The 24448-nt window shown below is 35.7% G+C and overlaps 1 protein-coding gene across 8 annotated transcripts in view; it reads left to right on the top strand.

The window, feature by feature from the left end:
- The window catches only part of N4BP2 (NEDD4 binding protein 2), a 110453-nt gene that overhangs the window by 69800 nt on the left and 16205 nt on the right, over positions 1 to 24448 (top strand). For 7 of the 8 annotated variants that reach the window (XM_014857204.3, XM_014857205.3, XM_070506002.1 and 4 more), the window contains 6 exons: positions 1617 to 4000; positions 4885 to 4970; positions 5537 to 5582; positions 6838 to 7034; positions 9877 to 9995; positions 22185 to 22323. In XM_014857204.3, the coding sequence (XP_014712690.2) occupies positions 1617 to 4000; positions 4885 to 4970; positions 5537 to 5582; positions 6838 to 7034; positions 9877 to 9995; positions 22185 to 22323 (2971 nt within the window). Of the gene's footprint in view, positions 1 to 1616; positions 4001 to 4884; positions 4971 to 5536; positions 5583 to 6837; positions 7035 to 9143; positions 9281 to 9876; positions 9996 to 22184; positions 22324 to 24448 lie in introns of those variants that run through there. The other variant, XR_011502260.1, reaches the window with a different exon arrangement.

The following is a 24448-nucleotide window of genomic DNA, read 5'->3' as shown; positions in this document are numbered from 1 at the left end:
GTTTATATATGCAATGAAATGGGAGTTTATTCATTGTCCTCAGGGTTTTGTGAGTCCATGTTTATACTACGAATACGTCTGCCTTCTTTATGTAACTTCCTGCTATTCCAGTATTTATCTGTTATATTATTGCCTTTCTGTTATTACTATAGTCACATCACTTCTTAATTTCCTTAGGTATTAGTAAAAATATTCTTTCAAGCTGATATCATAAAAATTAATTATTAATGGTAAACTTTTACTAAGTAATACAAGTTAGAGCCTTTTGAAAGTTTGCAATTCGGGATAGTACTGATTCTGTTAAAAATTTAGGACATATACTGGGGCTGGCCTGGTGGCGCAGCGGTTAAGTTCACATGTTCTGCTTCAGTGGCCCGGGGTTCACCGGTTTGGATCCTGGGTGTGGACATGGCACCACTTGGTAAGCCATGGTGTGGTAGGCATCCCATATAGAAAGCAGAGAAAGATGGGCATGGATGTTAGGTCAGGGCCAGTATTCCTCAGCAAAAAGAGGGGGATTGGTGGCAAATGTTGGCTGAGGGCTAACTTTCCTAAAAAAAAACAAAACATTTAGGACATATAAACAATTGAATAAATAAGTGAGTAAAGAAGAACCTTAAATACATATAGAGGTCTGAATTGCCTGTATTTTATGATGCTAAGATATGGAAAGACTCTGTTAAAAAGGAGTTGAGAGTTAGGAAGAGAAAATTGATAAATGTTCTTTTATTGAGCATTTACTTCAGCTCTTCATTTCTAAAATGGCAATCATAACACTTTGCTCATAAGGATCTTATAAGAATTATGATTAACACTTGTAAAGGACTTAGAATAGCATCTGGCCCATAGCAAACTTAATGTTAGATGTGATTTCACTTAGGAAGGCTTCAAGGGAGAGTTGGGGCTTTGAGAGGTCCTGGAATAAAGAAAGAAAGAAAGGAAGGAAGGAAGATGAGTTGACAAATTGAATAAGGAAAAGCACTGAAGTTCAAAGTGTAATGATTAGGCAAAAGTGCTCTGAGTCTGAAATTAACATGGAGGATGGTTTTTAAAAATTTGACAAGTGACGTCTCAAATGAGAGCTCTCCTCCCTTTCTTTCATTTTTCTTAATAGTGCAAATCATGTTTGTTGACTCTTTAGGACTTTGTTAATAAATGAAGCTTAAGTGTTTCCTCTGTAGCAAATGACAGATAGGTGGTATAGAGGCAGACCTAGTTTCATGAATACATTAAGCTTAAATAGGTCAGAAAGAAGCCAGGGGGTGATGTCTTCTTCTAGGAGCAAATTTAGAACCTAAACTTTAATATTTCATGCATAATCAGCACCTTAACTGAAAATCTCATGTTTATTATGCAATTTAAAAAAAATTGAGTGCTTCCTATATGTCAAGCATTGTTCTGGGTATTGGGATTACAACAAAGGGATGTGTTCATAGTGCATTAAAGAAAGATCAAGGTTAGCTTTTGTAATTTTAATGTAGTTTATTTCTAGAATTTTTAGAATAAATAAATGTTAAGTGCCCTGTCTTTCAGTTGAGTCCTTCTTTAATTTAAATCATGATATTAGTAGTAACATTAAGAGATTTCCTTATAATACTTTTAAAAAAATCTTACAGCCCGAGAGACAATGAAGATATTACCTCTGAAAAAGAAGAAAATATTTTATCCTCATCTTTGAAGCACCTAGAGTTAATTGAAGAGAAGAAACTTGAAGTAACCAAAGCAACTATGTTACTTGAGAATGTTACTTATCTCCCTAATGCAGATTTAAACAAAGGAAGAAAAGAAACAAGTGGTATGAATCCTAAAGTTGAGAGTACTTTCATTCAGGAAGTTCCCGACATGGGTTTTTCTGATTTTGAAAGCAGACTACGAGTAACAGACAAAAGTGAAAAAGAAGAGCAAGAAGAAATGGCTTCTGAACAAGAGTATAGTAAAACCAATGTAGATAGTTTTGTAGACAGAGTGTCACCGAGTATTTGCTATGGTGAAAATAATCAAGAAGACTGTGATCTTTCAAATACTGTGCCATTTCAAAATGAAAAGTCTTCAGCTAATGAAGTATTGGAAGAAAGAGCAATGGTAAAGAAAAAAGCCTTTGGAAAACAAAAAAGCAAATCAGCTTTGGAAAAGTTCCAGAGACAGGAGCTATCAAATTTTGTTGGTGACTGGCCAGTTGATAAGACTATTGGTCAGAGAATGAAAAGGAACCGAAAAACTGAAAAAGCTTCCTCTGTACAAAGTGACAAAAAGTATAATTGCCCTCCATCACACAAAGTATTAGATAATAGTCTGTCTGGGAATATAGATTGTATCCAGCAACGAGGATCTCCACATGAAAGTGTAGAGGCTAACAAGAAGTCACAGTGTGATGATACTTCAGAATCCTTCAATAGCAGTATGTATGATACTTATAAAAATACTGAAAAAAACTCGTTTAACATTGTGGGCGACTGGCCTTCATCTGATTCTTTAGCTCAGAGAGAGCACAGAACAAGAATGCCAAAGGCTGGTTTGAAAGAACCCAACCTAGAATTTGGAACTAATGACAATATGAATGAAATATCCTTATACACGGCACGTGAGGCCTGTTGGGGCACAAGCCCTGAAGAACTAAAAACATTGGGTAGCGCCTCTCTAGGAGGTTCTGAAATGCTGTCCAGTGAAATGACCTGCGAGGATAAGACTTGTCCAAGTGAAAAGATCCATGGGCAGCACACATTGTCTCTTACTTTTACTGATAGTACGCCAACTATTCCTGGAACGGTAGGACCACAGACTTTAGCTGAATTTCAAGAAGGAAAGCTTAAAGAAGTCCCTGGAGTAGAAGTAGGTGTGTATACTCAGACTGAACCACAGGATTTTGCTCTCTTATGGAAAATAGAAAAAAATAAAATTAGTGTTTCCGATTCTTTGAGAGTATTAACAGGAAGATTAGATGGATTTAAACCAAAAGCTTTGAATATGAACAGAAAATTAGATGTTCAAGAAACAATTCCGTATAGGGTAATGTATGATAAAAGCACGTATGTTGAAGAAAGTGAGCTTACCAGTGCTGATGAATCTGAAAATCTTAACATTCTTTGTAAACTATTTGGATCCTTTTCATTAGAAGCCCTAAAAGACTTATATGAGAGGTGTAACAAAGATATTATTTGGGCCACAAGCCTTTTGTTGGATTCTGAAACTAAATTGTGTGAGGATACTGAATTTGAGAATATCGAAAAATCATATGATGAAGCACAAATTGGGCCATTTTCTCTGGGATTGAATTTGAAGGAAATTATTAGCCAAAGAGGACCTTTAGAGGATTCTGATTTTTCTGTGCCAGAATTTAGCCATGGAAGTGGTATCAGTAGCATTAATATGCAGTCTACCTGTGATTCAGAAAAGGGAAACTCAGAGCAGGCAGAAATAAGAATTACAACTACTGAAAAACCTGGATTAATAACAAATATATTTCCTACTACTACTGTAGATCTAAAGAATACTAATGAAGTGCTTCCTAATAGTCAGGCAGAACTTTCGGGTTTATATAACAGTAAGCAGTCTTTTCCAGGTACTCTAAAAGTCACTACCACTCCAGATGAGAGTGAAATGGAGAAGAATCTAGAAGTCACAGAGATTGGAGACAGTATACGTTCTTTGAATTTGTCTGATGTTGTAAACTCTGTATCGAACACTTCAAATCTTGAATTAAATGAAGAATTTTATTTTACTGACTCTTTTGAAATAAAGAAAAATGAAAATCTTCCAAAGGATTATTTGAAATTTCCAAACACAGAAGAATTTATGAATGAAGATGAACGGGAAATGGAAAAAATTCTAATGGCAGGGAGTACTTTGTCAGCTGGAGTAGGTGAAGAAGATAAAACTGAGATGTTGAATCCAATGCCAGTGACGGCCAAATCTCTGACCATAGACTGTCTGGAATTGGCATTACCCCCTGAACTGGCTTTTCAGCTCAGTGAATTATTTGGCCCTGTTGGTATTGATTCAGGTAAGGGAAAAGTAAATTACCTATATGTGTGTCTTTGTGTGAATAGAATATAGATAGAAGGTTCTATTTCAATTAAAAAATTATTTCATATGTTAACCAAAATGTAAAAGTAATTTGTATTACTTGCTGTATTTTTGACACAACGTGTTTGTAGAGGATTTTAAAAAATGTAATTTGAGGGGCTGACCCAGTGCCATAGTGGTTAAGTTCGTGTGCTCTGCTTCAGAGGCCCAGGGTTTGTAGGTTTCGATCCTGGGTGTGGACCTATGCACTGCTTATCAAGCCATGCTGTGGCAGGTGTCTCACATATAATAAAGTAGAGGAAGATGAGCACAGATGTTAGCTCAGGGCCAGTCTTCCTCAGCAAAAAGAGGAGGGTTAGTGGTGGATGTCAACTCAGGGCTAATCTTCCTCAATAAAAAAAAAAGTAATTTGAAGAAATAGAGAGTATTTATATGGAGTTTGTTCATTCGGTGCATATATATTGAAAGTTTTCTCTAGTATTTACCTCATACTTATTTGCACAGATGAGCCTTTTTGAATCATTTGGTGCTTCTCCAGATACATTTAAGGCAAGATTAATTTCTTAGAACACACTTGTTGAAAACTCTCAACTAATGGAAATGAATAAATTAAATATATTTAGATTAATGGACATGAATAACTTAAATACATGAAGTACTGTATAATGGCAGCAGCCAAAAAGTGTGATAACAATGACATATTACATACACAAAAATGTTCCAAGAGATTAATAACTAGAAACAGGTTAGTAATTAGTAATACAGATTAGTTTTATGATGCATAAGGTGGTTGAGTACGTTTTCTGCAAATGTATAATGAGTAATGATTATATTTTCTTTTCTTTTTTCCCCCCTCACAAGGGTCTCTAACAGTTGAGGATTGTGTGGTTCATATAGATCTGAACCTGGCTAAAGTGATTCATGAGAAATGGAAAGAATCTGTAATGGTTGGTAGGCTTCTTTTTATAAAGAGCTCCGTTTGTGTCCATTTTGTCACCTTTGCTCTTCAATAAAATCTTCTATGTTACACAAAAGGCTTCTATTGAATTTTGACTTTGAGAGAGAATGAGCTTTACCACTTAACAGATTACTGATTTTTTTGTCTCTTTCCAGTATTTTAGATTATTTCCAGACTGGCTAAATGATATAATTAATGATGGAGCTCAGTATGATTGTTGATTTTTTTTTTTAAGAGAAAAAAATAATAGTTTTTTACTCCCTAAATTAAAGACTTGCAGTGCTGATTGATTAAATTTCAAGAACAGTGTTTAAGAAAATACAGCGTAAGAGCTCTTTAAGTGGAAAAAAATATATAGATGTAGTCATACTTTATAATTTTATTTATCTAAGTTTATTGTTTTACTTAGATTTAGCAAGAACAATTGATAGTTTTACAAGGAGAAATGATTGCTAGAGAAAAATAATATAATCTCATTTTCTTTTTTGGTTTATAATAATCTTGTTTTCTAATGCATTCTCCTTTGCCAATCCCATTTTCTGCTTTTATGTTTAGGAGCGACAAAGACAAGAAGAGGTATCCTGTGGCAAGGTTATGCGAGGTAAAGCTCATAGTTTTACTTCTAACGTTCTTGTCTTGATGTTGACACTTGGTGTGCATGTATGGATTTTAACTCGTTTTAAATATACTTCCACAAAATATGTTATCCCAGAATTTTGATTTGCAAATAAAATTTCTTTAAAAACACTTAACATTTATTATTGATATAAAATAAAACTTAAAGAAGAAAAAAGCCCCTATAATATTATTTAGCTTTCATGGGTGCTGTGAAACACCTAAGGTTGCTCTAATCCATGTAGTCAAGGTGTTCCCTGTTAAGATTTTGCTCTGAATGAAAGAAAACTATTCTGGTTTGAGAACATCATTGAAATACTACTTGGTTATTCAAAATTTTTATTGATGTTTATATTAGTAGAGTGCAAAAATCAGTTATTTTTTTGATTCATCTGCCAAATTGAAAATATTTGATTCCAGAAGAGTTCTCTTAGATAGCATTGTCCTCAGTGATTAGTGCAGGGTGGCAGACCTGTTAGTAAGGGTCCTCCTTTTGTGCATGAGTTCCTTCATATACCTCTTTTGTCCACTCCACACTGGGACTCCAGGTTGAAGATTCTTAGGATGAACTTTAGTTCAGATCTGTGCTTGTGTTGTAGCTTCAAGAGCTAAAGCTGTTTGAGAGCTGGAGGTGCCCAAATATCAGAGTTGTGCGAAGGCAATATTTGCTGTTTCTTCACTCTCCAGCAAAGGACTGTATCAGAATGTGTTGATATCCATTAGAGATGCTGAAAGGTTGCACATTAAAACTTGTTATTGTGAACTTCTTAGAATGTTCAGTTCCTTCCTTATGTTGAATGTCATTTGCTCAATATTTATTGTGTGCCTTCAGTGGGTTACAGGTTTGTCAAAATATTGATCCTTCCGTCCTTGGAGTGACTGGGCAGAGCTGACCGGAGCTGCTCTGGCTGGCTGCAGCTTGCTTTGTTTACCAGTGTATACATGTGTTACTGTTTTCTGTGTGTTGTTGTGATACGAAAAAGAGTGGGAAGCAGTGAGTCGATTTACAGTGATACCCAGATCATAGCTCATTTGAAATATTCCTGCATTTACACGTATCATTTCTTGCTTGCAATTAGGTGAAGATGTATTTTGAAACTTCAGAGTTGCATTATATTTATGAGCTAAAGGTAAAAAACCGTGTCTCCTGGGTCTCTCTGAGGTAGATGTCACAGATTGAATTACGCTTGTTTTGTACATTTGTTGTTGAGGCTCTGACACTGTTTATACTGCTTTTGTAGATCCTTCCATGGTTGGGCATATTGGTCTTGATAATCCTGAACAAAAATCATCTCAGAGAACAGGCAAAAGATTACTGAAGACTTTAGCAGCACCTGAAATGCTACCCCTGTTGGATCATTGGAATACTCAAACTAAAAAAGTATCACTCAGAGAAATAATGTCAGAAGAAATTGCCTTACAGGAAAAACACAATTTGGTATGAGTTAGTATAAATATTAAGCCTTTGTCTCTGACTCTAGGTTGATTATGTGTGTTTACTTTGTGATTTTTGTTTGATTCTGTTTCCTAGTCTGCAATCTGTATTTAATCTGATTGAAGTTAATGTTAAAATTGAAAATTGTTTTACATATAGTTTAAAGCTGGAGGTTTTTGCCTCTGGGAAATTAGTTGATATTCTATAACAATAAGCCAACCTATGTTAAATCTGTTTTAGATTTAATTTTGCAGGTGATTGAGCTGCATGTTTCTTAGTTTTTGACATTTACTTCTGTAATTTTTTAATTCTAGAAACATGACAAAAATCTTTTATTTAAAGACAATTTCATTCATAAATTAGTAGTAAAAAATGTCCTGCTAGTAAGAGGTGTCCATTTTTGAAACAAAATTTTTTAGAGAAAATTTTAGAAACTTAAGAATTTGAATTAAAAAATTAAATACTCTTTTTCTTCTAACTTTTCAATTAAACAAGTTCAAACAGAAACTTCACTTTGAGCTCTATTTATTTTTGTTCCTTGTTCAACATATCTAACTATATGAAGCCATTAGAGAATTTGGTTTCCTTTGCATTTCTTCTTCTTAGCCTTTTTCGGAATTCTGAAAATTAGTATTAGAGAATTTCAAAATCAAAAGGGAAAAGATCTTAGAGGTTATTTAGTTCAATTCTCAAGGAAAAAACCGGAATTCTTAGACGGTGATCTTAAAAACATTTTTACTTTTTTCCTGCTCATTTGTCTGCTCGAAGGAGCACTTTTATTTTTGGCAGAAATATGTACAACTGGGGCATAGGAAGAATGATGGGATTCCACCACCTTCGTATTTATTTTCCCCTGTTACCTTGTTAATTGAGTTGCGAATATGCTGCCATTCCCATCTTTGTGTGTTCATATAATCCAAGGACCAGTCTCTTCAGTAGCATCTTGTAATTTACTGTTGTTTCAAATATCCTCTTCAGTTTATGTGTGTAGTAAATTGGACAAATGGATTTTCTTGAAAAATAAGGAAAGCCTAGAACTTATGCCCAAATAGTGTCACAATTTTTGTTGAAATGTCATTTTCCACTACTTAAACTTATCTTTATGGTTCTAACCTACCTTTTAATTTCTCAGTATAACAATGAACAAATAAGCATCTTTAACTTCCCAATTTAATGCATTTTTTTCTGTCAGTGATTTTTGCTTGTCTTTCTGTGGTTTGGGTAATAGAAGCTGTACTCTTTTGGTCCCCAGGACTCCGCCTTAGTTAGAACCTCAGTGAATTTCTTGATGCCTTCTCCTCACTCTTTGTCCCCAAAGGGGAAATACACTTCGCATTTTTTTAAAGCAAAAAATATAAAATATACTTTAGGCATAATGTATGACTAGAGTAATTAACTAAGATGTTTAAGGTCATGAGTTTTCAGTTTATTGATGAGACCTTAGAATTTAGAGTTTAGAAACTCCATGACCTGGTAGATTGCTAGTAAATCCGATCACTGAATTTTTTAGTAGGTTCAGAGTATAATGCATATCTTAATAAAACATGAGATATTTTTAATTCTTGAAGTGAAGTGGTTTGTTTCCATCATTCTTGTGATGTGTTCAGCTTTACCAGTCCGTTGTACTGGTCAGATTGTCACCTATTGTGGTTCCTCTTCTATTATTGTTTGATGTTATAAATGGCCTAAGTATGGTTAGGCTTCAAAACCAATAACTATTCTAGGATTGTCCTAGATTATTGTAATTTTTATGTTTAAGAATTTTCAGAGTCACCTTTGAAATTTGGTAGGAAGTTATTTTTCAGACGTTAGGATCTTTGTAGCAAATAAAAATATTATTTATTTACATCACAATGTCAACAAATTATCTTAGGGTTAGAAATCACTTTAAGAATGTATACTATAATCCTAGGTTAGAATTAAAATAAACTTTAGGAGAGTTCCTTTGGTGTGGGAATTTGAACAGATCCAAATATGACTTGTGAAAAAAGAACAATTAGTAACAATTCTCATACAGTTATTTTGGAGTAAATATGTTTGTGAAAATTTTTTAAATTGTGACTTTTAAGATTTTCTGTCAACCTGAATTTGCAACTTATTTGTTAATTGTAGTTTCTGCCCATTGAGGAGAATATGTTTTTGAGGACGTTGTTCACAGCATCACACAGTGTCCCTTTTATGAAGACCCATGGGAGAAATTTCTCTCAGGTCTCAGTACCAGAAAAAGCTGTACTTCTCCTGAGCAACTGGTTTGTTTATATTTTATGGACACTGAGAATCTCTGTTTCCCCCTTTGCTTTGGCCACGAAGAAGCTCAGAACTCAATTTGTGGCCCACCTTTAGCAATTGTACAGGATTTCATGGCATGCATTTATATACTAATTTTACTTGCTAGCTATATCCCATATTCTTACCTTTATTTTCTTTACTCTCTGACTTCATTTATTTATATCCTGTTTACTTATATGTATATATATGTATATCTTCATCCTTTTTTATATAATATGCTTGAATGTGTTGACTGTGTATATATGAGTATGTATGTATGTATGTATGTATTTATATGCACACGCACACACATACATATATGTAGAAGTATAATTGTGTGTGTGTGTATATTTTGAGCAGCTTCAAGTGCTTTGCAAAAAAATGGGATATAAATAAATAGTGCAAGAATACTTATATTACTAATTTCTGCCTTTAATCAGTGAAGAAAATCTGTGATTGCTTTTACATTAATAGTCTTTGCAACAAAATAGCTATGCTTTTGGATCAGCATAATTAGTATTATAGATTCCATTTTTAAGGGTGATTTTTGCCTTTTCTATTTTTTTTTTTTTTTTAGAAAAGGGAGTCACTTATGTTTGAAAAAGATTGTGCCACTAAACTAAAGGAGAAGCAACTCTTTAAGATATTTCCTGCCATTAACCAAAATTTTCTGGTGGACATTTTCAAGGACCACAAGTGAGTGCTGGAAGGATTGCCTGTAGTTTCTACTGTGATGTCATTGAAAGCATATATCATACATTTTAATCTCTTATTTTTATTTTTCTGATAAAAGCAATATAGGTATATTATAAACTATTTAAATGTACTATAGAAAGCAGTTTCTGGCAATTGGTTTATATTCTTCCTCAATTTTTTTCTCATATGTATGCTAACGCATGTGCCTATTTGTTTTTGTGTATATATATAAATATATATTTCACCAAAAAAGAGGTTGTGTTTTATGTGCTGTTGTAGTTTTGTTGGTATTTAGTTTTCCTGTCTGTATTTAGTGATCTGCTCTTCTCTTTTTAAAGTCTACAGAATATTCTATAGTTTTCTTACAATGATTTCTTAAAGTACTATAGTTTATTTAAACATGCTTATGGATTTTTTGACTGTAAGAAAAATTGAAAACCCTATTGCACCAAGCATTCTTGAACATACATCTTTGTGTACATGGGTGAATGCTATTATAGGCTTGTTCCTTAAAAGTGAAATTGCTAGGTCAGAGTGCATTTAAAATTTTATACCTAATGCCCAATTTCATTTGATAAAGGCTTTCTCTATTGGTTGTATGCACTGATAGTGTAACTGACTCTGCGTATTAACAATCTTTAAAATTTTTGTCAAGCTGATGGGAAAAATGATATTCTGTTGTTTAAATTCTTATTTTTCTGATTACTAGTAAGGTTGAGCTTTTTTCATTTATTTCTCTTTCTGTTAGTTGCTTACTTTTTGCCTGTTTTCTTTTTGGTTGTTTCTATTTCTAGATTTGCTAAAGTTCTTTGTATATTATCTATAGTAATCTTTATTAATATAGATTATAATTATTTTTTCCTGTCGTGATACTTATCTCTTAACCTGGTATCATTTCTTTGGTCATATACATGTTTTAATTCATATACTTTACCAGAAAATCTTTTTTCTTTGTTGTTTCTGAATTTGATGTCTCATTTAGGAAGTCCTACCCCAATATTATAAAAATATTTCTTCAGTATTTTTAATAGTTAAAAAGTGTTTAATTTATCTGGCATTTTTATGTGTATATTATGAGGTAGAGATTTAACTTAATTGTTTTTCCAAATAACTAACTGGATGAATAGATCGTCTTTACCCACTGATACAAAATATAACCACTAATATTTACCACATTCCCAAATATACATTTTCTTTTAAAGACTCTTTGATTTTATTGAGCTATTTGTTTGGTCCTGAGTTTCTACCATATTGTTTTAATTACTGTGTTATTGTGTGCTTTGATGTTTGATATGTTAAGAGTGCTTGTAGTTTGAATAACATACATATACTTTTGATCTTATCTTTTTCTTAAATTCTTATTTTAGTAAGAGTTACTTTAAATAGCTGCCTTTTTAGAATCTTTTGAGAATTCGCATATGAATTTTTTTCTTTAGTTTATTAGTATATTTTGTGTCAGTCACAGTAATAGATTTCTGGAATAAAACCTACTTTACCTTTAGATATTTTTTTACAGTAAATATAATTAACTTTTTTGGGTATTTTGATGCCAAAATAATGTTTTTCTTATTTATTTATTTATTTGCTTTTGTTTTATTGTGGTAACATTGGTTTATAACATTATATAAATTTCAGGTATTACATCATTGTATTTTGATTTCTGTGTAGATTACATCATGTTCACTACCCAAAGGCTAATTATAATCCATTACTATACACATGTGCCTAAGCATCCCTTGTGCCCTCCTTTCTCCCTGCTTCCCCTCTGCTAACCACTAATCTGATCTCTTTCTCTATGTGTTTGTTTGTTTGTTGTTTTTGTCTTCTATTTATGAGTGAGATCATATGGTATTTGACTTTCTCCCTCTGACTTATTTCACTTAGCATAATACTCTCAAAGTCCATCCTTGTTGTCACAAATGGCAAGATTTCATCCTTTTTTATTGCTGAGTAGTATTCCATTGTGTACATATACCACATCTTCTTTATCCATTCGTCCCTCAATGGGCACCTAGGTTGCTTCCAAGTCTTGGCTATTGTGAATAATGCTGCAATGAACATAAGGGTGCATATATCTTTATGCATTCGTATTTTCATGTTCTTTGGATAAATACCCAGCAGTGAAATAACTGGATTGTGTGATAGTTCTAGTCTTAATTTTTTGAGGCATCTCCATACTCTTTTTCCATAGTGGTTTACCAGTTTACACTCCTATTGGTAGTGTACCAGAGTATCCTTTTCTCCATATCCTCTCCAACGCTTTTATTTCTTGTCTTCTTAATTGTGGCCATTCTGACAGGAGAGAGGTGGTATCTCATTGTAGTTTTGATTTGCATTTCTCTAATAATTAGTGATGTTGAACATCATTTCATGTGCCTGTTGCCATCTGTATGTCTTCTTTGGAAAAATGTCTCTTCAGATCTTTTGCCCATTTTTTTAATGGGGTTGTTTGTTTTCTCGTTGTTGAGATGTATGAGTTCTTTATATATTTTGGATATTAACTGCTTATCAGATATATGGTTTGCAAATATCTTCTCCCAATTGTTAGGTTATCTTTTCGTTTTGTTGATGGTTTCCTTTGCTGTGCAACTAAAACTAAGGCTTTTTAGTTTGATCTAGTCCCATTTGTTTATTTTTTCTGTTATTTCCCTTGCCCAGTCAGACTTGGTACTTGACAATATGCTGCTAAGACCAACGTCAAAGAGGATACTACCTATGTTTTCTTCCAGAAGTTTCATGGTTTCAGGTCTTACATTCAAGTCTTTAATCCATTTTGAGTTAATTTTTGTGTATGATGCAAGATAATGGTCTACTTTTATTCTTTTGCATGTGGCTGTCCAGTTTTCCCAACACCATTTATTGAAGAGACTTTACTTTCTCTGTTGTATATTCTTGGCTCCCTTGTTGAAAATTAGCTGTCCATACATGTGTGAGTTTATTTCTTGGCTCTCGATTCTGTTCCTTTGATCTGTGTGTCTGTTTTTGTGCGAGTGCCATGTTGTTTTGATTACTATCAGTATGTAGCATATTTTGAAGTCAGGGAGTGTAATACCTCCAGCTCTGTTCTTTTTTCTCAGGATTCCCTTGGCTATTTGGGGTCTTTTGTTGTTCCATACAAATTTTAGGATTCTTTTTCTATTTCTGTGAAAAATATCGTTGGAACTTTGATAGGAATTGGATCAAATCTGTAGATTGCTTTAGGAAGTATGGACATTTTAACTATGTTAATTCTTCCAATCTGTGAGCACAGAGTATCTTTCCGTTTCTTTGTGTCTTCTTCAATTTATTTCAACAATGTTTTATAGTTTTCAGTGTACAGATCTTTCACATCTTTGGTCTAGTTTATTCCTAGGTATTTTATTCTTTTTGTTGAATTGTAAGTGGGATCATATTCTTAATTTCTCATTCTTCTACTTCGTTGTTACTGTATAGAAATGCAACAGTTTTGTATGTTGATTTTGTATCCTGCAACTTTACCATATTCATTTATTGTTTCTAAGAGTTTTTTTGAGGATTCTTTAGAGTTTTCTCTATATAAAATCATATTGTCTGCAAGTATTGGCAGTTTCACTTCTTCCTTTGCAATTTGGGTCCGTTTTATGTCTTTTTCTTGCCTGATTGCTCTGGCCAGGACTTCCAATACGATGTTAAATAAGAGTCATGAAAATGGGCATCCTTGTCTGGTTACTGTTCTTAGAGGAACAGCTTTCGGTTTTTCTCCACTGAGAATGATATTTGTTGTGGGTTTGTCATATATGGCCTTTATTATGTTGAGGTGCTTTCCTTCTATACCCATTTTATTCAGAGTTTTTATCATAAATGGATGCTGTATCTTGTCAAGTACTTTATCTGCATCTATTGAGATGATCATATGATTTTTATTCTTCATTTTGTTAATGTGGTGTATCATGTTGATTGATTTGCAGACGTTGAACCATCCCTGCATCCCTGAAATAAATCCCACTTGATCATGGTGTGTGATCTTTTTAATGTGTTGTTGTATTCAGTTTGCTAGTATTTTGTTAAGGATTTTTGCATCAATGATCATTAGTGATATTGGCCTGTAATTTTCTTTTTTTTATGTTGTCCTTGTCTGTTTTTGGTATCAGGGTAATGTTGGCTTTGTAGAATGGGCTAGGAAGCTTCCCCTCTTCTTCAATTTTTTAGAAGAGTTTGAGAAGGATAGGTATTAAGTCTTCTTTGTTTCATAGCATTTACCAGGGAAGTGTCTGGTCTGGACTTTTATTTTTTGGGAGGTTTTTGATTACTGTTTCGATCTTTTTACTGGTGATTGGTCTATTCAGATTCTCTATTTCTTCTTGATTCAGTTTTGGAAGGTTGTATGATTCTAAGAATTAATCTATTTCTTCTAGATTATCCAATTTTTTGGTGTATAGCTTTTTGTGGTATTCTCTTATAGTCTTTTGTATTTCTTAGGTATGCATTGTAATTTCTCCTCTTTCATTTCTGATTTTATTTATTTGAGCCTTCTCTCTTTTTTCTTGGTGAGTCTAGCTAAAGGTTTGCCAATTTTGTTTATCTTTTCAAACAGCTAGCTCTTAGTTTCATTGATTTTTTTCTATTTTTTTCTTAGTTTCTGTTTCACTTATTTCTGTTCTAATTTTTATTATTTCCTTCCTTCTGCTGATTTTGGGCTTTGTTTGTTCTTCTTTTTCTAGTTCCTTTAGGTGCACTGTTAGCTTGTTTATTTGGGATTTTTCTCGTTTGTTGAGGTAGGCCTGCTTTGCTATAAACTTCCCTCCTAGAACCACTTTCCCTGTATCCTATAAATTTTGACACATCATATTTTCATTATCATATTTCTCCAGGTATTTTTAGATGTCTCCTTTGACTTCTTCATTGACCCAATCATTGTTCAGCAGCATTTTGTTTAATCTCCACATATTTGTGGCTTTTCTGGTTTTCTTCCTGTAGTTGATTTCTAGTTTCTTACTGTGATGGTCAGAAAAGATGCTTAGTATTATTTCAGTCTTCTTATATTTATTGAGACTTGTTTTCTGGCCTAATATATTATCTATCCTGGAGAATGTGCCATGTGCGATTGAAAATAATGTGTATTCTGTGGTTTTTGGATGGAATATTCTGTATATATCTACTAAGTCCATCTGGTGTAATGTGTTATTTAAGGCCAATGTTTCCTTGTTGAGCCTCTGTTTGGATGATCTATCCATTGGTGTAAGTGGAGTGTTAAAGTCCCCTACTATTGTTGTGTTGCTGTCTATTTCTCCTTTTATGTCTGCTAATGATTACTTCATATATTTAGGTGCTCCTATGTTATTTCCAAGTGTTATATCCTCTTGTTGGATTGTTCTCTTTATCATTATGTAGTGCCCTTCTTTGTCTCTTGTTACAGCTTTTGTTTTAAAGTCTATTTTGTGTGATGTTAAGTCTTGCTACCCAGCTTTCTCTTCACTGCCTTTTGTGTAGAGTATCTTTTTCTTACACTTTCAGTTTGTGAGTGTCTTTAGGTCTGAAGTGTGTCTCTTGTATGCAGCATATATATGGGTCTTGTTTTTTATCCACTTGGCCGCCATATGCCTTTCAATTGGAGCATTTAGTCCATTGACATTTAAAGGAGCTATTGATAAGAATTACTTATTGCCATTTTGTTATTTTTTTTCTGAGTGTTTTAGTAGTTTGTTCTCTGTTCCTTTCTTCTTCTCTTGCTCTCTTCCCTTGTGGTTTGATGGTTTTCTTTAGTATTATGTTTGGGCTCCTTTCTCTTAATTTTTTGTGTATTTATGATAGGTTTCTGGTTTGTGATTACCATTAGATCTGTATATAATAACTACATGTATAGCAATCTATATTAAGTTGATGGTCCCTTAAGTTTGACCTCTTGCTGAAAGCTCTACTCTTTCACTCCCCTCCTCCCACATTTTATGTTTTTGATATCATATCTAACCTCTTTTTTGTGCATACGTATCTGTTACCCTCTTACCATGGAAATAGATAATTTTAGTACTTTTGTCTTTTGACTTTCATATTAGCTTCATAGGTGGTTGATCTGCTACCTTTGCTGTATATTTGCCTTTACCAGTGACTTTATTGTGCTTTTTTGTGTGTGTGAGGAAGATTCACCCTGAGCTAGCATCCGTTGGCCAATGTTCCTCTTTTTTTTGCTTGAGGAAGATTGGTCCTGAGCTAACATCTGCGCCCAGTATTCCTCTACTTTGTATGTGGGATGCCCCCACAGTGTGGCTGATGAGTGGAGTAGGTCTGTACCTGGGCTCTGAACCTGTGAACCTGAGCCACCGAAGCAGAGCACGCAGAACTTTAACCAGTCGGCCACAGGGCTGGCCCCTGTTTTTGTTTTTTTGCCATAATTTTCTTATTCCTATTTGTCATCTTTTCTTTTACATTTAAACAAGTCCCTTTAGCATTTCTTGTAAGGCTGGTTCTTGGTGATAAACTCCTTTAGTTTTTGCTAGTCTGGGAAACTCTTTATCTCTCCTTTCATTCTGAATGATAACCTTGCTGGGTACAATATTCTTTTTTTTTTTTTGGAGGAAGATTAGCCCTGAGCTAACTACTGCCAATCCTCCTCTTTTTGCTGAGGAAAACTGGCCCTGAGCTAACATCCATGCCCATCTTCCTCTACTTTATATGTGGGACGCCTACCACAGCATGGCTTTTGCCAAACGGTGCCATGTCTGCACCCAGGATCCGAACTGGTGAACCCCCGGCTGCTGAGAATCGGAACGTGTGAACTTGATCACTGTACCCAGTCCCTGGGTAGAGTATTCTTGGCTGTAGATATTTTCTCTTCAACACTTTAAATATATCATGCCACTCCCTTCTAGCCTGTAAGGTTTCTGCTGTGAAGTCATCTGATAGCCTTATGGGGTTTCCTTTTTATATAACTTGTTGCCTTTCTCTTGCAGCTTTTAAGTTTCTCTCTTTATCTTTAATTCTTGCTTTTTAATTATGTGTCTTGGTGTGGGCCTCTTTGGGTTTATCTTGCTTGGTGCTCTCTGTGTATCCTGTTCCTGGATGTCTGTTTCCTTCCTTAGATTAGGAAAGTTTTCAGCTATTTCTTCAAATGATTCTCTGTCCCTTTGTCTCTCTCATCTCCTTCTGGGACACCTATAATATGGATGTTAGTGTGTTTGATGTTGCCCCAGATGTCTCTTAGACTGTCCTCATTCTTTTTTTTTTTTTTTTTTCTGCTTTATCTCCCCAAACCCCCCCTGTACACAGTTGTATATCTTAGTTGCAGGTCCTTCTAGTTGTGGGATGTGGGACGCCACCTCAACGTGGCCTGACAAGCGGTGCCATGTCCGCGCCCAGGATCTGAACCCTGGGCCACCGCAGCAGAGCGCGCAAACTTAACCACTTGGCCATGGAGCTGGCCCCTGTCCTTGTTCTTTTAAATTCTTTTTATGTTCAACTTGGGTGATTTCCTCCAGTCTTTTGTCTAGCTCGCTGATCCATTCTTCTGTATCACCTACTCTGCTGTTGAGTCCTTCTAGTGAATTTCTCATTTCCAGTATAATATTCTTCATTTCTGATTGGTTCTTTTTTATATTTCCCAGTTCTTGGTTGACATTCTCACTGAGTTCATCCATTTTTCTCCCAAGAGCAGTGAGCATTCTTATGACTATTAGTTTCTACTCTTTGTCAGGTAGATTGTTTATCTCTGTTTTGTTTAGTTCTTTTTTCTGAGGATTTGTCCTGTTCTCTTATTTGGAATGTATTCCTATGTCTCCTCTTTTTGTCTCTTCTCTGTGCTTATATCTGTGTATTAGGTAGATTAGCTATATTTCCCACTCTTGGAGGAGTGGCCTTATGTAAGAGATGCCTTAGGAGGCCCAGCAGTGTGCTTCCCTCTCATCACCAAATGTTCTAGGAGTGACCGCTGTGTGGCCTACTTGTGTCTTTCTGTTGTGGCAGTGTTGTTCTTGCTGCAGGTGCCTGGGGAGGCGAGGCTGTCCCTATGGCAAGCTGGTTGTAATGCTTAGCTGTGTGTGGCTGCTGCAGTCCCTTCAGTCACTTACTGTACATGGGGAGCTCCAGCACAGTTGGCCCCAAGGTCGAATAGCACATTTCTGTTGCAGTTTTTCTCTTAAGTGAGTAGGCCCCCAGCGTGGCTGGTTGTTAGGCTCAGGGGCTTACAATTACTGTGGGCCTCTGCCTTGCAAGGCTTTTGTCAGCTCTCTAAGGAGTGCAGCTGAGTAGGGCCAGCCCTAGGCGTGGGAGCACCATGTGGCTGTTTGAGAAATACAAGTCTTCTGTAGCTGACTAGCCCCACTGCCTGCAGGGCCACACACTGCATCAATACAGTCCTGCTCCGTGCACACACACTGACACACTGAAGCACACTCAGTCACCCCACTGCAGAGGCCCTACACACACCACTAATGCAAGCCCACTCCTTTATGCATGCCCTGCCCCACAGAGGTGGACTCACTCACCTGGCTGCAGAGGTTCCAGACACCCCACCTCTGTGGGCCCATGAGTTGCCCCAGGACTTGCTTTTTGGTGGGGCCTGTACCTAAGGCAGGCTGCCTGCCCTGGCTGAGCTGGATTAAATCTGTGCTCTGGTGGTGGGTCAGACTCCTGGGCTAAGAGCTCCAGTGGCATCTGCAAACATCTGTGTCAGCATGCCTGTACTAGGTCACAATAATGGCTGCCACCAATATCTGAGTCCCTGGGGAGGGGGTCCCAGCCTGGGGCGGTTTCACCTCTTGCTAAGGTGTACCTAGAACCTATCATGTGAGTCTCTTTTCTCAAAAGGACTGTACACCTTTCTGGTAATTTTAGGTTGCTTTCTGAAATGGGTGAATTTGTGCGTGGCCCCTTTAAGAGCAGGTTTTTTTCCGTTTATGCCTGATAGCTTTTCTGGGGCTAATCCCCATTGTTGTTAATAGCCGGCAAAGCTAGATATTATGACATTTGTCTCGGTTGTGCTGAGTCCAGAAGCTGCTTATTGTGGTAACACTCTGCCGCTCAGATCCCTAACTCCTCCAGGGAAGTATTCGTACCTCAAGGTTGCTCCTGGCCAGCCATGAAGTGCCGCAGCCAGAACATGGCTTTCCCTCTCCAGAAAGGAATTTCTGTCTCCTCCACCTCGGTCAGCACTGTCCTTGTTTGGGAGGTTCTTTTTGTCTAGTTTTCCGTTCTCTCTCAGGGGTAATTTTTCCAAGAATAGTTGTAAATTTGTCCTGTCCGTGGGAAGAGGTGAGTTCAGAGTCCAACTATGCTGCCGTCTTGACATTGGATCCTGCCTTTAGGTTTTTGTGTTTGTTTTTTTCCTTCAATGCAGTGTAGGAATTGATTTTGGGATTTTTGTAACAGTAATTAAATGAGATTGGTCTGTGATTTTTCTGTTCCTGTTCTATCTTTGTCAGATTTTGGTTTGAGGGTTTTATTTAGTATTAGGCTTCATAAAATAAACTGGCAAGACTGCCGTTCTTCTCTATGCTCTGGAAAGCTTAATGACTTAGTATCTTGAAGGTTCTGGGCTTGTGCCTCTTCAAGGAGGGGATCTTTAGAACCTTTTAAGCTTATTACTTTATTCACGTTTGCTTTTTTCACGAGGCTTTTCTGGTAGTCTTCCAGAAAATCATCAGTTTTACCTTGGTTTTCAAGTTTATTATTGTCAAATTGTATATAATATTCTTTTATAATTAAAAACATTATTTTGTATTTGATCACATCCCTTTTCTTTTTCCTAATTTCTTTTCTGTTTTCTCTCTGTTTTTGCTCTTTATTAGATTGGCCCTTTTAAAGAACAAGCTTTTGGTTTATTGATCAAAGTCTGTTGTTTTAATGTTCCCTAATCACTTAATTTTGTTTTTATTTTTGATGATTCTTTTCTATTTTTGATGGTTCTTTTTGCTTGAAATTTGTTGATATGTTTTCAACTCTTTGCTTAGTTTGTTTCCTTTCGGTCTTTAGTAACAAATACTTTTAAGAGTATGAATTTTTCTCTGTATAATGTTTTGATTTTGACATATAGTACATTCGTTTTCATTATTTTCTAAATAATCTCTAATTCAGTTTGATTTTTCATTTACCCAAGAGTTTTAAATTTTCTAAGTGGTTTGATGGCTTTGATGGTGGAGGCGGGGCGGGGAGGGAGGAGGACTTTTGCTTATTTTGTTTTGTTGTATTGGGGTATAAGAATGTGACCTGTAAGAGTTCTTTTTGGAATTTGAGTTTTTCTTTGTGGTTTAATACATGATCAGTTTTTATAAATATTTCGTGAAAGTGCTTTTGAAAAACATAGAACTCTGCATACTCAGCAGTAATAAATAAATATGTCACTTAAATCAGGTTTTTTTTTTATTGAGTTATTGATAGCTTACAATCTTGTGAAATTTCAATTGTACATTAATGTTTGTCAGTCATGTTGTAGGTGCACCACTTCACCCTTTGTGCCCACCCCCCACCCCACCTTTCCCCTGGTATCCACTAAACTGTTCTTGGTCCATAGTTTTAAATTCGTCATATGAGGGGAGTCATACACAGATTATCTTTCTCTCGCTGGCTTATTTCACTTAACATAATTCTCTCAGGGTCCATCCATGTTATTGCAAATGGAATGATTTTGTTCTGTTTTGCAGCTGAGTAGTATTCCATTGTATATATGTACCACATCTTCTTTATCCATTCATCTGTTGATGGGCACTTAGGTTGCTTCCACGTCTTGGCTATTGTAAACAGTGCTGCAATAAACATTGGGGTGCACAGGACTTTTGGGATTGCTGACTTCAGGCTCTTTGGATAAATACCCAGTAGTGGGATGGCTGGATCGTTTAAATCAGGTTTTTAATGGTATAATTGCAATCCATAATTTCCCTATTTCTTTTTGCTACTAACTTGCTGTTTTCTTCGAAATATGTGTTAAAATCTCCCCAGGGGCTGGGGGTTAGGGGCTGGTACTGGCATATGGCAGCTCTCTTCTATGGGGACCTAGGGCAAGAGGGCCTGATGTGAAATAACCCAGAATTGTGGTTCTCTAGGTAACGTAAGGGGGCTGAGTGAGTTCTTCCTGGGGATGGCTAGAGTGATCGGTCAGGACCCTCAGGGTAGGTGGTTGATTCCCTCCATTTGTCTGCCAACCACTGGATAATTTTCTCAGTTAGCAGTAGCTTCAAGTTCATCCTGGTAAGAAGGGTAGTTGGATTCAGTTACTGCAGTATATGCCTGAGGTATAATTTCCCTGGAACAACACCAGTGGTGGAGACTGGCTTCTAGCCCCATGAGTGAGCAAGCTTGGTGATTTTAAGGGCTAGACAGGATGTAGATAATTGCTGGTAGCTTCCAGCCCCTAGGAACCCCTATGTGTTGAGCATATATGAGGAGTGGGGTGAGAGGGCTAAAGTGGAAATGGTAGTCCCAAATGGTTCCTCTTTAAGGATTCTCTTTAACAAACTGAAGAACAGCAAAATATCACACTACTTTGGATAACTAATTATTACATTTCAAAAATATTCCTTTGTGGTCACCTCTTCGTTTTCTGACCATTGAGAGAGATCGGGAGGCTTAAATGGTCTGAAATAATGAGCAGTATAAAATCATTTATAATTTGCTTTGGAGTGAGTTTTTTTAGATATTAGAACATGAGTGTATCAGATATTTGTCAATTTTTAGAATTTCCTATTGCAGATAATGTAGTATCACCATGAAAATGTGCCTGAATAACGTAGGGGTGAGAGGTAGATACTGTTCTACTTTGTCCTTTCTGTATCCGCACTTAGAATTTCTTTGACTAGAACCCCGTGGTATAAGTAAAAAGTAAAATTTGGCACAATAAATGTCAGTTTAAAGATCTATTGTCTGTGTTTGATGTTTGAAGGAAACTGAAACCATGTGTGAATCCACCAAGGGACTTAAGAGGTATAGCTGATAAGATGAAAGAAAGCTTTGTTGTGGATATTCTACCTGGAATAAAAGATCAGAAAATGAATTAATTATCAATATGTTACCTTTTGGTATTCCTTCTAAAAATTAGTTTGGTGAGAATCTATACTTGACTTACCCTCTGTTCATTCTTGAGTCTTTCAGATATGCAATTAGCATTTAATTTCAATGTTTAAAACTTAAAAGTGAGCCAGTTTTTCATATTCTTCTAAAATGTTTGAAGGATTGCTTATGTTAATGTTTCCACATAACTTTTACTTTCGTTTACTGACATTATATTTGTACTTAAACTCTCTACAGCTATTCATTAGAACACACAGTGCAATTTCTAAACTGTGTTCTTGAAGGAGACCCTGTAAAAACAGTTGTAGCACAAGAGTTCGTTCACCAAAATGAGAATGTCCCTTCTCATACTGCACAGAAGTCTAAGGAGAAAAAGGTATAGAGTTACTCATTTTTTATTATAATGGAAAATAATTATATATGAAAATATAGTTGGTTCATTGAGATAATTTAATGATTATTTCTTACCATTTTGACTAGATCGGAAATTTAACCAATTTGGTTTAGAATATCTTTACTCAAAATAATGAATTTATAGATGATTGTTTTTTTCTTCAATGTCATTGTGCATGGCAAACACTTGAATTTCTGTGAATTTTTCTGTGTAGACTCTAGACAGTAGAGTATGAGGTTTAATTGAATAGCAGTAGGGTGGTAATATGGTGTGTTTTATGGTGTAAATATGTGGACGGAATTGCTTACCCATTTGAGAAACTGCCAAACTTTTTTCCAAAATGGCTGCACCACTTTATGTTCTCACCAGCAGTGTATGAGGGTTACAATTTCTTCACATCCTCTCTAATACTTGTTATTATCTGTCTTTTTTATTATAGCCATCCTAGTGGGTGTGAAGTTGTTTTAAGGGTACCTGGGATTTGTTTTAATCAGGCATGGTAAGACACACAGACATGGAGATGTCATAAAGGAAGAAGTTCATTGTATGCACAGATCCCTAGAAACAGGCATGGCCCACTACGCAGGGCCACATGAGGAAGCCCCAGGATCAGTCAGGAGGCAGAGAGAGTAGGGGAAAATGTGGGCAAGAGCCTTTATTGTGGTTTCTGTGGGAAGAAATGGATGAGACAGGGTAAGCAGGCATAGAATTGGATGGTTTGAATAATTTCAGCAAGCTCTGGGGCATAGGGACTCTTCTTTTCTTCTACCTGGCCTGGGTGATTAAGGGTATGTGGATGGTGGCCTAGAGTGTGAGAACCCCATAAAGGAAGTAGTTGGGGGTATAGGCTCTAGATTGGTTGGTTTGCTTATCTAAGGTGCTCTAGCAGGCAAGTTGTTTGCTGTCTCTAGGAATTAGCTAACCCTGGGGTGGTGGGGGCTGTCTCTCTAGGGGTTAGCAAGGCCCCAGATGTCAGAGCATCAGAATACAGGAAATAAAAGACATGATTAATACACAAGTGCTGTCTCATGGCTTTGATTTGCATTTCCCCGATGGCTGGTGTTGTTGAGCATCTTTTCATGTGCTTATTGGCCATTTATATCTTCTTTGAAGAAATGTTATTTATAGCCTTTGCCCATTAAATTTTTCTTTTTTACTCTTGAGTTGTACAAGTTCTTTCTATATTCTAGATACAAGTCCCTTATCAGATATATAATTTGCAGAATTTTCTCCCATTCTGAGGGTTATCTTTTCACTTTTTTGATGGTGTCCTTTGAAGCACAAAAGTTTTTAACTTAGATGATGTGCAATTTATCTTTTTTCTTTGTTGCTTATGCTTTTGGTGTCATATCTAAGAAACCATTGCCTAATCCAAGGTCATAGATTTACACCTGTTTTCCTTTAAGAGTTTTATAGTTGTAGTGCTTATGTTTAGATCTTTAATCCATTTTGAGTTAATTTTTGTGTATGGTGTGCAATAGGGGTCCAAGTTCGTTCTTTTCCATGTGAATATCAGTTGTTACAGCACCACTCGTAAGGACAATTCTTTCCCTGTTGAATTTTCTTAGCAACCTTGTTGAAACTGAATTGACTTGGGTTTATTGCTAGACTCTCAGTTCTATTTCATTGTTTTATATGTCTGTCATTATGCCAGTACTAAACTCTGTTGATTACTGTAGCTTTGTAGTAAGTTTTGAAGTCAAAAAGTGTGAGTTTCCAACTATGTTCTTCTTTTTTCAAGATTGTTTTGGCTATTCCGGGGCCCCTGGCATTTCCATGTGAATTTTAGGATCAGCTTGTTAATTTCTGCAAACAAGCCATCTGGAGTTGTCACGGGGATTGTGTTGAGTCTGTAGATCAATTAGAGGAGTATTGCTGTCTTAACACTATTGTGAAGATGGTGTATCTTTTGATTTATTTAGGACTTCTTAATTTCTTTCAACAGTGTGTTGTAGTTTTGAATATAAGTTTTGCATGTCTTTTGTTAAATTTATTTCTAATTTTTTTTGATACTATTGTAAATGGAATTGTTTTCTTAATTTTATTTTTAGATTGCACATTGCAAATACATAGAAATATAATTGATTTTGTATAGTAATCTTGTATT

This window comes from Equus asinus, chromosome 3 (genome assembly GCF_041296235.1).
Source record: "Equus asinus isolate D_3611 breed Donkey chromosome 3, EquAss-T2T_v2, whole genome shotgun sequence".
In the NCBI taxonomy this organism is placed as follows: Eukaryota; Metazoa; Chordata; class Mammalia; order Perissodactyla; family Equidae; genus Equus; species Equus asinus.
The sequence above is the reverse complement of the archived record's forward strand: the minus strand, read 5'-3'. Positions and strand labels throughout refer to the sequence as shown.